Source organism: Zea mays, chromosome 1 (assembly GCF_902167145.1).
Source record: "Zea mays cultivar B73 chromosome 1, Zm-B73-REFERENCE-NAM-5.0, whole genome shotgun sequence".
NCBI classification, from domain to species: domain Eukaryota; kingdom Viridiplantae; phylum Streptophyta; class Magnoliopsida; order Poales; family Poaceae; genus Zea; species Zea mays.
Genome location: NC_050096.1, coordinates 250,142,047 through 250,160,123, shown reverse-complemented (window position 1 = coordinate 250,160,123; position 18,077 = coordinate 250,142,047). Strand labels below are relative to the sequence as shown.

At 43.0% G+C, this 18,077-nt stretch overlaps 1 protein-coding gene across 1 annotated transcript; it reads left to right on the top strand.

Moving 5' to 3' along the window:
* Positions 1 to 6,787: 6,787 nt before the first annotated feature.
* LOC103645419 (uncharacterized) lies at positions 6,788 to 8,090 on the top strand. Its single transcript, XM_008668473.4, has one exon. It carries the CDS (start codon positions 6,985 to 6,987, stop codon positions 7,918 to 7,920), a length of 936 nt encoding a protein of 311 aa, XP_008666695.1. The 5' UTR covers positions 6,788 to 6,984; the 3' UTR covers positions 7,921 to 8,090.
* Positions 8,091 to 18,077: the final 9,987 nt, after the last annotated feature.

Sequence of the window (18,077 nt, the reverse complement as noted above, 5' to 3'; positions counted from 1 at the left end):
TCCACATAGTCATTAACATAACAAAGTCATAAACGTGATCAAAGTGCAGAATACGAAATGTAGCAGATAAGGCCTTCACAGATAGTTGATTGGGGGTTTGCCACTAACACAACTAGAACTCATCGTAGTCCTGGAACTCCTCAAAGTCCTCCATGTTGCCTACATCTCATCCTAAGCACTGATTACAGTGGGGACAACCTGGGGTGGGGTGGTTTTTAAAGCAAGGGTGAGTACACATCAACGTACTCAACAAATGTCCCGTTTGGCTAAAGTGGACTAGCTGTATGTGGAGTTAAGGTTAAAGCAGTTGCTTTTAGTTGGTCAAGTAATTATTACTAGTACTAGAGCCAAGTTTTAGTAATAAACCTAGTTATTACCCAAAATTACTCCCTCCAAGAGGAAATACCAGAAACCACAATTATATTCATCACCATTAACCATCATCATAGGAGTATCCAAATTTCTTCTAATCAAAGAGGATCCCAAGGCTGCTCTTAACCGTGAGCACAACTGATATACCAGTTTCTAACACTTTGCAGAGGTTGCACACTTTACCCACGAGTCGTGATCCCTTTCCAGCCTGGGTTGTACAAACTCGATCTTCACTACCGTGGTGAATGGCTAGGGATTCACTACGTAGCCTTTACAAAGATTCCCCTGAGGTCATAGCCGCCTGTTAGGTTTCTCCAGTTTGATAAACACAACACTTCTCTCCACAGGAAGGGCGACTAAAAAACCAAATCAAAAGAACCTCGGCAACCAGCCTCGGCAGAGCAAGTACTGTGCCCGGACCCCATTGACGACCCTATGGCGAAGCCGACTACACCTCAAGTTCCTCTAATTACTCAGCTAAGGGCATCCCATTCCACCCTCATGGTTGTACTATTATCCCTAGTGGTCACTCAACGAACAAGTCCTTACAGAGAGGTACTCAGAAAACAACCTGAGTCCCCTAAAGTATCACAAGACCATCATCAAGATAATATCATCGTATAATAGATATTCGCATCATGTTCGTTGATTAAAGTAGAGCAATAGCATAAAGCTAACCATAATAACCCAAAAGGTAAACAAGGATAAGGTAAATACAGACTTGTCAATCCTTAGGTTTCAATAAAGTAATGTGGAACAGTGAATTATAAAGTAAGTAGGATATAATGGGTCAGAGGACACTTGCCTTCACTAGGTTGTTGTTCAGGAAGATCTTCGGCAACACACTCAGGAACCATGGGCTACTTGTTGTCTACGTAAAGCGATTATGCATTCAATACATTTGGATAAAGGCAACGAAACAATACACCAAACATGTACAATCAAGTGAACACAAGCTCGGAAGAACAATATAAACACAAGAGATAAACTTAGGTTCTAGGGTGGATTAACACACCTAGAGGCTCGTGACTCTCTAAGTACCGTCTAACTCGGGGATCGCATAACTTAAATTCATTTATCTTAATGAATCACCAAAATTATACCAGGGATGGGTTCATATGATATTAAACTCACAACTTTAATCTTCTAATTACCATTAGGGTTTTCTTTTTAATAAACAAACCATCACTAATACTAATCTATAGTCTAGGCATAAAATTAATACGTGCAGACAATGAATGATTATAATTTAAACAGATAGAGAATAATCTTATGAACATTTTGCAATTTGAATCACTCAATTTGGAGTCCATATACAAAAGATATGAAATAAACAACTTTTGGAATTCAAAATACAAAACTAGGTCTAATTCTGTGATTAACTAAAAGCCTAGGGTTCTTTTTGCAAAATTACAGGGGCCTGCGCGCGAAACTGAAGGGTGACGAGTTTATTCTAACAAAGTCGAGGGTTTCTTTAGCAAATCTACCGCGTGAAGGGGTACGAGGTTGTACCAGCCGTCCGATCTCCGATCAATGGCCCGGATTAGGAACAGCGAGCGAGGGCGCGGGCGCGCGGGACACGGGCGGCTGATAGGTGGACCCAAGGCGGGGCGAGACACCGATGCATCGGGCCTACAAGTTAGTGGATCGGGTGGGTGGCTTGGGCGCAGGTCGGACTGACTGGAGGGCCCCAGCGGAACGGGGCTTGCTAGTCAGTGACGGGTTCGGTGCGGGGCGCGCAGCGCGCGATGCTGATGCGTGGGGCCCTGAGGCTCCATAGGTCAGCGGCGAAGGGTGGGGCACGGTGCATCCTGGTGGGTGGGTTCTGCTAGTCAGAGGCTCGAAGGGGGAAAAGAGAGCGGCGGCACGGGAGAGGCTGACCCGAGGGCACCGGGTGTCGGGACCTTCGTCTTCCTCCTACCCACGCACGACGCGGAGTGCCATGGTCGGAATCGGCGAATGGCGAGGGCTGAGGGCTGGTCGGCCAGTGGATATTGCTCGGGGAGCTCGCCTCTTCGGCGCGACACGGTCCCTAGGCGCAAACCGGCGACGACAGAGAAGAGAGGGGAGGACGAGTGAGGGAGAGAAAGAGGGGAGAGAGGGTTGGCGGTTCTCACCCACGGTGAAGCTCGGCCGAGCAGCTCAATAGAAGGACATCGGTGTTCCAGGCGTGGCAAGCGCACAGACGGCGGCTGCGGTGGCCTCGAGGCTCGACGAACGCGCGGACGACGACGATCCTCGACGAACTTCGGTGAGGCACGACGAGCGTAGGGGAGAAGGATTGGCTGTGTGCTGTAGAGAAATGAGGCGAGCAGGGGGGTGACCTTCAGGGGGGGTTCTGCCCTGCTTGCGGTCGTGGCCATGATCCACGCGGACGTGGGCACGATGGGCGCGGATGGCGGTTGCAGCGAGGAAGGGGGAGCTGACAGGCGGGACCCACTAGTCAGCGGACCCAAGGCCGTGGACGCGTGTGAGCGAGGCGCCTGTCAGGCGGGCCCTACACGACAGCGAGAGCGGAGAGGCGTGCGCGGGCGTGCGACTGGGCCAACAAGGTGGGCCCACATGGCAGTGAGACCGGGGGAGGGAAGTGGCGGGCGTGCGCTCGTGGGCCGAATGGGCCGAAAGGCCTAGAAAGGGGAGGCGACTAGGCTTCTTTGTGCTTTTCTTTTATTTCAAATTTTCTAATCCCTTTTTCTTTTATTTTCTCTTTTGAATTCAAATTCAAGCATGCTTCAAATTCAAATTCAAACATGTACATCAAACAAAAGAATAATTTAGGCTCAGCGTGATGCAACATTTCATGACTCTCTTAGGTTTTTATATAGTAAAGAAATATTTAATCTCCCACCTAATAGACATAGTTCTAACAAAAAGGAAGAGCGAGGAAAATTAGAGAGAGAGAAACAGAGGTAACACCTGAATATGGTGGATATTAGGAAAAAAATTTATACCCCAAATTCAGGGTGTTACAGTCGTACTCACGGTTATGAGCAGCCTTGGGATCCTCTTTGATTAGAATAACTTTGGATGCTTTTATGATGATGGTAAATGGTGATGATTATAACTCTGGTTTCTGGTATTTCCTCTTGGAGGGAGTACTTTTGGGTAATAACTGTGTTTATTACTAAAACTTGGCATTACTACTAGTAATAAATATTTGACCAACTAAAAGCAACTGCTTTAATCTCAACCCCACATACAGCTAGACCACTTTAGCTAAACGGGACATTTGCTGAGTACATTGATGTGTACTCAGCCTTGTTTTAAAAACCTCCAACCCCAGGTTGTCCCTATTGTAATCAGTGCTCGGGAGGAGATGAAGGCAACATGGAGGACTTTGAGAAGTTTCAGGACTTCGATGAGTTTTAGTCGTGTTTAGTGGCAACCCCCTGTCAGCTACCTGTGAAGGCCTTATCTTCTACGTTTCGTATTTCGCACTTTGAGTATGTTGATGACTATGTTAAGTTAATGACTCTGTGATGTCTTGGACATCTTAATGTAATAAAAGTACTATTTCTGCTATTATTTTGAGCAATGTGTGATGATGTCCAACTATGTAATCGCTGTGTACGTGAGTTTCTGATCCTAACACGTACACGGTTCGCATTCGGTTTGCCTTCCAAAATCGGGTGTGACACCATACCTAGATGCTTTAACTGTGCCCAGAGATTATGACTCGAGGTAAATATCTGATGCATACTTGAATGCTTTATTATTCGACTTGTGTGAACCTACATGTTATGGAAAAACTTTATATGAACTTGTATGTTACTATTGTTAATAACTATTGCTTTGTGTTGCATTCGAATTTCATTTTCTATTTGAATATATATTTTATATATAATTTTGGTGATCAAAATATGTGTGAATCTATTATTATTCATTGTACAATGTAATTGTAAAATATTTTTTCAAACTTATTCTTCATTTCTCGATGAATTAGCAATGAAAACCGACTGGGATACATGGTGTTTGACCAAGAAACACGAAAACTGTTTTTTAATTTGAACTAGTACAATGCACATATTTTGCGACAGCTCACAATCATATTTGGTTCCCATAAAAAATAAGTTTAATATGAAAATGGACATATGGTCCTTATATCACACATTAAATTGATAAGAACAAATATTATCCTTTGCCCGTGCGTTGCGATGCCACGCAATCATATTTGATATCCATAAAAATAAATTTAATATCAGAGTAAACATATAGTCCACATATCAGATATTAAACTGATAATAGGAATGATTGGTCACCTGCTTTGATTCCTAAGGATAAACTAAAACACGACAACACAATTAATAATGGAACACCTTCATTCCTTTAATTTATTCTAAGGATAGATTAAAGGAAAAAAGATCATAAGAATAAAAGATCTTCGGATCAAGTAAAACCACTTGAAATGGAGAATTATTGTCGTGCTTCTTTTATTACTTCCCCCATCACAAATAATTACAAATGTACCTTAAAAATATGAGCAACAATACAAAGATAGAAGGGTCACAACTTCGAAGGTGGAGCAATTCCCGTTTCCTTAGACCGACTTTCTTATACATTACATCGTACCTCTATTTATAATGACAACTCACAATACATCTTCGTATATACATATGAATTATAAATCTCATAGGGATAACATTGTCTTTCTCCTTTGAAGACGTGCTAGCCAAGCTTCTAAATCCTTCTCCGTTGCCTTCGTCTATACTCTTTGCGATGCTGTCACCAAACTGAAGCTTTTTAGCATTGTTTTTGTACATGCACTATTTCGGATGAAGATTTCGAACGGAGGTCGATTTTATTGCTGCTTCAAAACACCTAAAACATGCTTGAAAACAATTAGTGACACAATGTTTTGAGGTCCTTCGCAATAATGGGCACCAACAAGAACAAATATTACACTTATCTTAACCAAAAGGCCGGAAAAAGTATAAGTTGAACTGGAGCCCGACCCTTTTTTATAGATGGCTTGTCTTACTTCAACTAGCGAGATGGTACTATGTGAGAGTGTTCCGCTGCGTGTGACTTGTATTGTAGGGCTTGGGTGTTTTGTCATGGTCCATTTGTTAGGCGATAAGTGGGAAGAAGAATAGACCTACGCGCTTCGCGCGTGACGCATGACGCACAAAACTAGTGCTTAATATAGTACTAGTACAATGCCCATGTGTTGCAACGATACACAATCATATTTTATATTTATAAAAAAATAAATTTAATATCAGAGTAAATATATGGTACATATATAAGATATTACAAATATTAAACCTTATCTTAGTCAAAATGTGGAGAAAGGTACGAGTTGAATATGAGCTCGAACCATTTTTTGTAGGCCGCTCGATTGCTCATCCCCTTTAGCTAGCGAGATGATACTATATGAGAGTATTGCACTGTGTGTGGCTTCCTTCGTGTTGAGCTTAGGTGATGCCTATTTGTTAGGCATGTACAACCCAATTAAATGATGGTTCAACGGGAGCTAAGTAAAAAAAATCAAGAGACATGCACTTTGCGAATAGATCGTCTCTACACTATACATATTGTCTTGACTATATCTAGAGGCTCAGGGTTGTATCATAGTCTCTTAATTATCTCTTCTATTTGGAAAATCGTTCTAAAGACTCAGAGTTATATATGCCCTTAGTCGATAAGCGGGAAAGAAGAAATAATCTACACACATTTTACAAGTGACACACTACGAAACTGATGCTTAAGGCCTTGTTCGTTTGTGCCGGATTGGTGGGTCGGAACGATTCCTAACCGGATTGCTTCTCTAATTTATATAAATTTTGATTAGTTGGATCGATTCCGAGTGCAATCCGACACAAACGAACAAGGTCTAAATATAACAGAGAAGAGATATTAAATAGAAACTGGTCGGGAAATTCCAAAACCAACTAAAAACTTCGTTCTCGGCGATCAGCGGAAATTGGTGTAAAACGGTTTGTTTAACCGTGGAGTGCACTTTTTTTTGCCCCAGCAGCAAGAGGCACGTTCCTCGTGCTGGCGCCGACAAAGCTAAGGCTATCTGTAGCGCTCGACGCTACCGCCCTCCTCCCCTTGCATGTCGGCTGTAGGGGGCACCCTATAGCCGCAGCGGTGCCCCTACAGCGCCTCCTACGTGTCGGTCCCTTCTCTCTTCTCCAGATCTAGCGTGTCACTGTTCATCACCCTAAACACTGTGCTGTGTGTCCACGAGTAATTGTTAGTAGATAAAAAATTGATAGTTGATATATAAAATGATATTTTATAGTGGTAGTGGGGTATAGGGGGAGTATTTAGAGAAAACCGCTGCGGGAGATGAAAAAATAGGAGGAAAATAAGTGAAAAAGTGATATAAAGGGAAAAAATTTAGGGGTAACGATTGCGGATAGCCAACAGCCCAAGACAGTGCAGGGCACCCAGACAACAAGTTCCCTCACGGCCGCCTCACCCCGCACGCACACGGCACGCACACACCACATTCCACTGCCCCGACTCACGCGCGCCCGCCATTGCTGTCCCGGCCACTTCGCTTTCTAGCTAGCTCTCTTGTCCCTTCCATCACTAGCTAGCCCGCCTATATCATCATTGCCCTGCGCCGCACGCTGCTGTGCTCTTCTCGACTACGCGCCAACAATGGAGAGGTGGGCGCCGCCGTCGGTGGTGCGGGAAAAGCCGAGGAGGCGGCCTGGCCAGCCGTCCTTCTCGTCGACGCTGCTGGACGCCATCTGCGACTCCTTGGACGAGCAGGCCGGCGGCCATGGAGCGACGGCAGCACCAACGCGTGGGAGCGCCAAGAAGCAGCAACAGGCGCCCCTGCATTACTACTACTACTACAAGCCCTCCTTGGCGGCCAGCAACCGCGCGGCGCGCGCGGACGACTGCTTGTCCGGCCGTGGGTACTTCTCGTCGTCCGAGGTCGAGTGCTCCCTCCGCCGCCTCCGCCCCATCCGCACCTCTGGCGGCGCCGGGCCGGCCTCGGTGGCTCCCGAGGAGAAGCAACAGCTGGCACCGCCTGGTGCAGCGATGAGGGCGCGGAAGCCGTTCGCCACCCCCGCCAGCGACAGCGGCAACTGCCGCAGGCCGGCCTCTCCCGGCGCGCGGCTCGCCAGTTTGCTCAGCGCAATCTTCTCCGGCAAGCGGCAGCACCCGGCTCCGGCGGACGACGAGCCGGCGTGCTCGACGGCTCCATCCAGCGTGCGCCCCTGCCTCGCTAAGACACTGCCGTCGGCGCGGGCGCGGGTGACCCGGAGGCAGAGCCGGAGCAGGACCGTGCGTTTCTTGGACATCGAAGGCGATGTTGCTGTGGCCGCAGCAGCCGCCGGTTGCATGAGATTCCCGGTGGTCGAAGTGAAGGACAGCGGTGGCAGCGAGGAGAGCAGCGACGCAAGCTCCGACCTGTTCGAACTGGAGAGCCTCGCAGCCCTCGCTCCGGTGAACGGCATCTCCGGTTGCCGTAGAACTTTCGAAAACGAGCTTCCGGTGTACGGCGACGATTGGAACTGGGCTTGGGCACGACATTGCAGTCGTCCGTCGCCGCCGTTTGGGTACGTCAGCCACGGTCGGAGTTAGGGATGGCAATCGGGCCTCGGAGTTGCAGAAGCTTGTTTGATTTCAAATAGGTAGAGGGGCGAACATGTAAAGCTGTCTTTCTTCCGTTCGTTATTTTTTTGTGGCATTTTGTTCCCCTTTTCAGGGCTTCTAAATTGCCCCGGAAATAAATGTATCGGCTTATTATATCTTGTCATAGTATCCAAAACGGTAATATCATATAAAATTACACAAGATACAAATATATTAATACTTAGTATCATATATTTTTTATTCTCTATAGAATATTATGGCCCGGTTTGGACAACCCTAACTCCAGCTCCAGAAAATTTATACCCCATTTAGATCATTAGAATTAAATTTTATTCTAATAATAGTAATTTAAACATATACCAATTAAGCTAATTCGATTTTATGCAGAATATATTTGTATACTATTATCAACAAGATGTTGGAGAAAATTATGTGCTATATTTTTTACTATAGTAGAGTGAGTCGAATAACGTCCTATAAATTACAGAGTAGAAACAAATTCTACTAATACATAAATTTATTTCTCATCCTCCACCATGAATTTGAGATAGGCTTATATCTAAACGTTTGGAAAGTCGTGGAATATCAAATTCTAAGCTAAATAAGTTAATTTATTAAGTGAATTCTAATTCCTATTAAATGAAGGGATCCAAACGCCCTGTTAATGGTGGAGTAGGTCATTAGGTACTACACAAAATCGTGGAGCTAGAGCTGTAAGCCTTTATAGATAAATCATTTTGTTTATTATTTATATTAAAAATAATTTTAAAAATATATAAATTAATATTATAAACTACAGCTTCACATTATAGCTGTAACCTAGAGCCATCTCAAATACTCTGTAAATGCTAGCATATATGGTAGTATAACATGTGGGTCACTTAAATAGTTCCAATTTCAATGTTACTGATCCCGTGTATAAGGAGTATCTTCCTTAGGATATAACCTTCTTATCTTTTATCTTACTAATTCTCTTACCACATTATAAAATATACTTATGTGGTATGTATTAAATGATTACGTTACTCTGGATTGGGAATAACCTTGGATGGTTTTCTTTCGTCTTACATTTACAAAAAAAAGAGAGGAGTTATTAACTTCTGGGGAATTTTGAATGCCCGCCCACCGTAAAGAAATGCCACAACTTTGTTGAAGAAAAGCAAAAAGGAGAAAGAAATATATGTGTCACTACTAGAACGTACCTGAACGAAGAGTGTCAGGAAATTGTGGCACGGAAAGCCCTAAACCCTAAACCCAAATACCAACGAGATGTCCAAGCAGTGGCACGGAAAACGGCCATCTTTTTAATTGCCTCAGCAGCATGCAAACAAAAGACACAGCAGTTCTTTTTTCGGGAGGCAAAGGAGAGTGATCAATTAATTACGAGCTCCCAATTTCCCATAAAAATAAGATCTTTGTAGCGTTTTAAGCTTTGTCTCAAGACAAGAGAAGTGCCGTCAGGACATAGTCAGACATTATCTATATTACTCTATTAAAAATCTAAAGTAGGCATACATGGTGCTACCATGGCTAGCTTTACCTTCCACACATTCAGCGTTTATAAAAATAATGCAAAGCGAGCACTCAAACCCTCCAAAAATTTGGAGCTAAACACCGAACCACATATATCTTATTATTTATAAATAAACAATAATTATATTTGCAACATAGGCGCCACTCCCCCATCTCGTGACAACGCACGGCACATACCTAATATCTATATATCTAGTTTATAAGACTATAGTTGGATATCGTCGCAACGCACGATTGTTAGACTGGTGTATCGTTATTCACGCCTCCCTTCGTCCACACGATTTAGTCATTTTAGATTTATCCTAAGTCAATATTAACAACTTTGACCGTTTTATATCTGATGTTTCATAAAATTTTACAACATAAAAGTAAAGCTTTACAACTTTGACCGGTTATGTGGCATGGAGCGACACGGACATTTTTTATTGGACTAAGACTGGCCGCAGCGCCGCACTCTACGGCGCGCGCTCGCTTGCATGCCGGCTACAGCGCACGCGCTATCGCCCGCAGCGCAGCACGCTATCGCGCACTCCACCGCGCGGGACTCTTCTCTCTCCCCTCAGCTGCAGCGCGCGCGCTCTCCCCCCTACAACTGTTTCTGTGGGCCCGCCTTCAATTAATAGTAGAAGAAAAATTGATAGTAGATGAAAAGTAGGTATAGAAAATGATATTTTATATTGTAGTGGGATATAGGGGGAGTATTTAGGGGAAACCACTGCGGGAGATGAAAAAATAGGGGATACACTATTGATGATGTGACCCAGAAAAGTGATATAGGGGGAAAAATTTAGAGGGAAACGCTGCGGATAGCGAAAGCAAAATTTGGTTGTCGTGCTATACTGCTATGTAAAGCTTGATTGCCCATGGCCATGCTGCTACAGCGCTACATGATCGCCGTACCACCCAAAGCGAAAAAAAAGGTAAGCAGAGAAAGAGAAAGCAGAGCACTGTCGTCGTCGTCGTCGTAGTGGGGCTTGAGGACGGTGTGTCTGCTGCTCTTGGCACGAGAGAGCGCTTCATCATGCGGATCACCTCACCACGCTCTGCCGTGACAGCCGCCGCCGACTTGCTAAGCAATTAAGGGAAATGATGGCAACCAATAACATTTCATCATTAACTGAGGAATTGGCCAGTGAGTTGCGCTGTTGAGCAGATGTGCCGATGGAAATGGGTGGTCAGTGTTCAACGGGTCTGGTACTGAACAGGGCGCGTCACTGCTTCAAATAAACATTTTGGCAAAAGAAGCCACAAGGCTCGGACTACGTGAACAGTGTCGTTGAACTATGAGAATTGGACACACACACCACACCACCCAGCACCAGCAGACCAACGCAGCCTCATTTTTTTTTATTTACTTTTGTCGATCTCGAGAAGACAGACAGCCGAGAAAGCAAAAGGGATCGAGTGGAGTACTGCCGATCGAAAGGCCCTGACGATTCCCTTCTTTCCCTCACACCGAGGCTGCTCAACCCGCCGCGCCTTTGATCGGGCGCCGATCCCCAGCCATGGGCCTGGCTGCTCCTGCTCGATCGAAAACAGCCGCCGCCAAACTTGAAACTAGAGAAACTGAAGGCAACGCTCCAAAAAAGGACAGCTCTTCAACCGTCTCCTTTTAAAAAAACAAAACAAAACAAAGGACACGAGCTCTTTGCTTATCTTGTTTGTCTCCCTATTCTCTCGGGGCGATGGCTGCTCGCACGCCGCAAACCACGCTAGGGCTTATTCGGTTAGGGATGAATTGAGAGGGATTGAAGGGGATTCAATTCCATTCTATACAAATTTAAATAGGAAGAGATTTAATCCCCTCTAATCCTCCTTAAACTCTTTCAAACCGAACAAGCTCCTAGTGGGAGCCCTTCTCACCCACCTGACGGCCTGCACAATGGAGTAGAGGCCCACATTCTCCTTTTGGGCCAAACACCAAACGAATCCTAGGGACTTCACGTGACATGTAGCCAAACCATTCGCGACTGCAGAGAGATGCGCTCCTCTACAGGCGCGGGTGAACCGTCCGCGATGACACATAGAGCTTCGATAGAACCAAGATCTCGTCTCCCAAAAGGCCCCCCATCGAGGAGGCAAGATCTTGGAGGTGCCTTGGCGTCGGCAGGCACCCAAAGCTCCCCTAGACGACGTAGAGTCAAAGAGAGGCAAATATTAGGGATTGAGAAACAAGAAACTACAACTAAGGCTAGAATTAGTCCTAAGACTAATGCATGAGGTAAATAAAATAATGTTGGATTATGCTTCAATTGTTAGATGATTCAATCAGTCGTACCCCTTATATATATAGTAAAGAGGGTTGGACCCATTCCCAGGCGAATCTCAATAGTTTTCTACGAGTTTAAGATAACCGCGCAAGGGAAAAGGATTCCAGCCTGAATTAATATAATGGTGGACATTCGGGCTGTCTGTACCACAAGGACGGACCGTCTGATCGCCCAAGTGCTAGATTTGGTGCTCAACACATGTACCCTGCCTATTGGCACAGTTTGGCGAGCCAAAAGCTCCTGGTTCCTTACATTTTCTCTGGAATACAGCCTGATGTGAAAACATCAATTTTCTATGCCTCCTTCCACATACTAGGATCATACCATTTTAGGAAACAACCATTCAATGCTTTAGATAACTTCTCTCATAGCAGTGTTTCCAACATGTATGCATATTGCATGAAATTACCTGCACAACCTTATAAGGCCCTTCCCAACTTGGAGACCACTTGCCAAACTTGCGATCCTTAGTTTTTAATGGCAAGATTGTCTTCCACACCAAATCTTCAACCTAGAATGATTTAGCATTTATCGTCTTATTATAGGCCCTGGCGACCATAAGCTTGTCCTTTTCAATCTCCTTCAAAGTCAACAACCTATTGTCGGTCACCTCGTCAATATTACCCATCATTAAATCATGATAGTCACCAACCATCAAATCATTTTGCCTAGTGAACCTAATGGCATTCAGACTTATCTCCACAGAAAAATAGCTTCATGTCCATATACAAGCTCAAAAGGAGAAACCTTAGTAGCACAATGCTTATATATTTTATGGGCCCACAAAGCTTCACACAAAACCATGTGTCAATGTGTAGGATCATCATATATTTTCTTTTTGATAACACTAAACAATGCCCTATTGCTTGACTTGGCCCGACCATTGGCCTGAGCATAATATGGAGATGAATTGAGTCACTTGATCCTATATGATTTAGCAAACTCACATACATATTTGGACATAAAAGAAGTCTCTGATCTGTAGTCAATTTTTGAGGAATGTTAAATCTATGAATAATATGTTTAGTCACAAACTCAATTACCTCCTTGTGTGTCATATTATTTAAGGCAACGACTTCAGTCCATTTGGTGAAATAGTCTATAAAAACTAATACAAATTGATGCCCCTTTTATGATGACGGATGAATCTATCCTACAAAGTCCCAAACCACATCCACTAAAGGGCTAGGGTTTGATGATAGGATGTAGTTTGGTGACATGAACCATTTTAAATCACCGAACTTTTGACACACTTGACATCTTTTGTTGTACTTATAACAATCGATAATCATATTAGGCCAATATAATCCAACCCTTCTTAGAAGCCACTTCATTTTTGGAGACGATTGATGAGTACCATAAATGCCTTCATGCACTTTGGTCATGGTTGATATAGCATCATCAGGGCCCAAGCACTAAAGCAAAATATCACTAGGAGTTCGACGATAAACCTCAACACCAATGAGAGCAAATTTAAAAGATGTCCGTCGACTACTCCTATCTGTTCTAACATTAGGATCCTGCAAATATGTGGTCAGGGGTATCCTCCAATCAAGCGCATTGACCATATTATTAACTGAATTGGCTAAAACCATCACTTTAGCATCTGTGTCAATGACAGATGGTCCGACAACCTTACACAGACGGATGGTCTGGTGACCTCACTCAGACAGGTCAACACCTATAACATTTGCGTACTCAGACAGTACAACCTTATGAAATTTTCCTTTTTTATCTAATATCCCAAAGCCTCTTGTGCAAAGTTATTAGCTCTAAAATTCTTAGTTCTAGATATATGACGAATATCAAATTCATAAAATGAAAATTATGTCCCTATATTTTTCGACATAACTATTTAAAGTATCGTCTAAAAATTGATATTCTCCCAAAACATGTTGAACTACTAAATGAGAATCACCAAAAGCTTTCATATGTCTTACCCCTATATATTTTAAGACTTCTAATCCGAATATGAAATGTTCATATTTGGCTTGATTATTAGTGCAATGAAACTTTAATTGACTAGAGAAATCAAAGGTGACATCTCTTGGTGAAACAAGTACTATGATAATATCTTGTCCTTATTTGCAAGCCGATCTATCAAAATAGAGTGCCTAGGGGCTAACAATAATATATAGCATATCTAGCTCATAAGAATCATCAATCTGAAGTTCTACGATAATATCATCTACAACTTGGCCTTTCATAGATTTCAAAGACCCATAGGCCAAGTCATACTCTATAAGTGCATAAGCCACTTACCAATTCTACCACTCAAAATTGGGTTTGCAACATGCATTTAATCACATCGGTCTGACAAGAAATAGTACAAGATTTAGGCAATATATAATATCGAGGCTTGGTGCATGCATAAAACAAGCATAAACATATTTTCTCAATAAAAGTATACCTTGTTTTAGCACCCACTAGCCGATGACTTAGGTATGCTATGATGTGCCCCTCCCCTTCGGTCTCCTGTGTTAAAACAACTCCAATGACCTTGTCTTTGGTTGCTATGTATAACCTGAAAGGAAATCCACTCCTTGGTGCCTTGAGCACCAAAATCGAAGACAAGTACTCCTTAATTACATCAAAGGCATGCTATTGTTCCGTCCCAAGTGAAATCAGCTTTGTTCTTAAGCTAAAGCATTGGAGTAAAAGCATCAACCTTCATGGCAAAGTTAGAAATAAACCTCCATAAATAATTAAATTTCTTGAAAATTTTCTACATCTCAATCTTATAAGTAGGAGCACCAATGTTCTGAATAGTTTGAATTTGGTTGGGATCTACTTCTATGTCGTGCTCATGAATTATTAACCCTAATAACTTTCCAGCCGACATCCCAAAAGCAAATTTGTACGGATTCACCTTTATTCCATACCGGTGAATCTTCTCAAAGGACCACAGTAAATTGGCTAAATGAGAATCAAACTCAACCGATTTGACTATTGTATCATCAATGTTGACCTCCACGATGTTTCCTAAAAGATCACAAAAATCAAATTCGTAGTCCTTTGATAAGTTGCGCCCGCATTCTTTAGCCCAAAAGTTATGACAGCCCACTCAAATAAATCAATAAAGCCTGGACACACAAAGGCCATTTTGGACACATCTTCTTTGGCCATAAAGACTTGATTATATTAAACATTACCATCAAGAAAGCTAATGACTCTATTACTAGATGCGTTATTAATTAAGATGTTAGCTATATGCATAGGGTATTCATCTTTAGGAGTTGCTCTATTTAATTTTCGGAAGTCATTACATACCATGAGTTTGCCATAGTCCTTGTTTCCCACTGGTACAATATTTGAGACCTTGTCAACATACTTGCAAGGCCTAATAAATCCAACTTCCAAGAGGTTATTAATTTTGTCCTTAATCCTTGGACATAAATATTGACAAAACAATCTTGGTCTTTGCTTGAATGGCCGAAATCTGGGTGTTGGTACTTGATTTCAATTCCCCTGAAGGTATGAAAAATCAAGGCAACACAAGTTGGATGTAAAAGACCTTCGTCCTCTTGATCTAACACTTCTTCAAAGTGTTAGAACATGGAATGAAAGTTTTCAGAGAGAAACATAATGAAATAATCATGGAATCCATAAAGTAGAATTTCATATTCAACTCATCTCAAATGTCTTAACATTTTATTCCATCTCTTCAGATAAATATGTTTACAAGCATACCTTCGGTTCCTTTAGCTTCGTAAAAATTACAATGATGGGGTACATAAATTATAATTTCGTATAGAGAAAGAAATGAGTTTCACACCTCCCAGAAAGTGTCCCTAGTGCATGGCACTGTTCCTCTATTTATAGGCTCAGAATGTGTTCTAGGTGAATTTACAATTATATCCTTAATCCCTATTCATTTAAACTATTGTACATGCAAGGGGTAAATTTGTTCCTCTCTCGGATTAGCTCTTTGGACCTCGAAGGTTGTTCATATTATGCTTCGTCCAAAGCATGTACACGGTGGTTGTCTGAAGCTTGCTTCTTCGATCACCCGCATGTTCTGTTTGAAATCTACCTTCGTCATTAACCTTGCAGCGCACATACAATAAAACAAAAGGAACAATTACTGGGTGAGTGTTTTTGAGGACCTTCGAAAGAAGAAGACCCACAACAGTAGCCCTTCGCGGCACTAGATCGTTTTTTCATAACAAGCTCGATTCACGAAACATGCGAAGGTTGTTTATGCCGAAGGTCCTAAAACACCTTCCTTGAGTTTGTTATAAAAAACGGGCAGAAAACCTGAGCACCATCGGACCACCGATCGGATGGTCTGGGTAACACGACCGCTCGTCTTCACCGTATGGCAGGCTATATAAACAGACTGGCTGGTCACTGGTTTTTACATCATTTATTGCTTTTGCGGCGTCTTGCTGCCAAAATTTCTACTATCTCTGAAGGTCTTTTTCATACTTACAAGCATACTACAAAGCTTTGGCTTGTCTTGAAATGGCTAGACTTCGCACGATCGCTAAATTGATCAACGAGAGCGAGGTCGCAACCGTGACTGAGACGACTCTAATTTTAGAAGTGATGAGAGAGTCAAGCATTGTCAAGGTGAAGGATGGGGAAGAGGCATCTATGTCCGAGAAAATTAATTCAAAAGCCAAAGGTGACTATGATGAAGAGGATCCCAATATTCTTTATCCAAGTAAACCTAGCCATATTGAGTTTGAAAAGTCTAATGTGAAGGCTAAAGATTTGGATGTGATGAAGAGGCTAGGGTATATTGGTAAGAAGGATGATAATTTGATTAGATTCACTGGTGACAAAATCATTCTGGAATTGAAGGATGATGAGGTTGTTGTATTTTGAAGCTTCTTCCGTGCTGGGATTTGTTTCCCTATGTATGAGATGATTGCTGAGGTGTCGAAGAAGTTTGAAATATACCTCCATCAGTTAACACGGAATGCAATTGTCAGACTTAGTGTTTACATATGGGCCCTTCGATGCCAAGGCATGAGCGCAAATGCCGAAGGTTTATGCAGAGTTCCCGAGCTACATTACCAGACAAAAGCAAGGCCCGATGGCCTTCACAAGGACTTTAGATGTTATAATTTTGCATGCAGAAAAGATACTAAGGCTCCTGTATTAGGATACCGTACAAAGTTGATGGCTGGTTGGACTAGTGAATGGTTCTACATGAAGGCTGATAGCAAGGGCAGAGAAAAGATTATGAACATCGTGATATGCCCAATGAGATTGAACTTTGGCCTTACATGGCCACTCTGCAACATGAGCATAGGCTCTCCGTCATAAGTGGTCGAAGTTACTTTTAGGGTTGTCGCTGAGCATATTGGCACCCGTGACTTAGTGCAGGAGTACCGTAACACAATAAAAACCAACAACTAAAATAATACATTTAAGATTATTAATGATAATTAGGGTAATAAAATTTCTTTCTAACATTTGATTTTTATTTTTCATCTAGAATAATTTTTGCTTTTATTTATGTTTGATTTTGGATGATTAGTAGAAAATTCCTTCTTAATGAAAATCCAATTAAATAATATAATAATTATTGGTCCAAAAATAAATAGTTTGGTTATAAATAATTTTGGTATAATTATTATGAATTTTTAGAATTTTTAAAATATATTTATTTACATTTTGAAATAATAATAATAAAAAAATTTTCCTAAACCCTAACCCTAGCCGCCCCACTAGGGGCCCATTAACCAGCAGCCGACCTGTAACATCCCAAAAATTTAACCCGAGGTTTGGAACCCTAATCCCCTAACCCCCCCTTAATCACTCCCTAGACTCCACCTCATAGGACATCTCATCTTATGCATACACTATGATTGTTAGAAGCACCTCACATAGAATATTTTTTAGCACCTAAGATTATTTAGCTAATTATTTGTTCAAAAGAAAAGGAGATAAAAGGAATAGAAATAAGAAATAGAAAATAGAAAAAGAAAAAGGAACCCCCCCTCGGTTGGGCCGTTTCCGGCCCAGACCCCATCTCTCTCTCTCTCGCGCCCGCACTTTCCCTCCCCCTCGCAGCCCAAGCGGCCCATCGCCCGCGCGCCCGCACTCCCCTCCCCTTTGCCGCTGCCAGCCCAGCCATCCCAAGCGCCCTCCGACCAAATTGGCCCTACCACCGTGATCCCCTACCCTGCCCGTGCCTTGCCACCACTCCACCGTCACAGAACCGGGACCCTGGCAGGGAACCGCTGCAGACCTCACCGGTGGTCGGGCTCCGATCGGTTCGCCCCCTCGTCACCCCTCCTAGCGCCGTCAGCCTCCCCCCTCTAGCACGTGGGCCCACGCCCATGGCGCCATCCTCGCGTCGTTGCCCCCCACTGGCGGGCCAAGTGGGCC

Bases quoted from the DNA above. Each gene is read 5' to 3' on its own strand.
- LOC103645419 (XM_008668473.4), top strand. From the start codon at position 6,985: ATGGAGAGGTGGGCGCCGCCGTCGGTGGTGCGGGAAAAGCCGAGGAGG.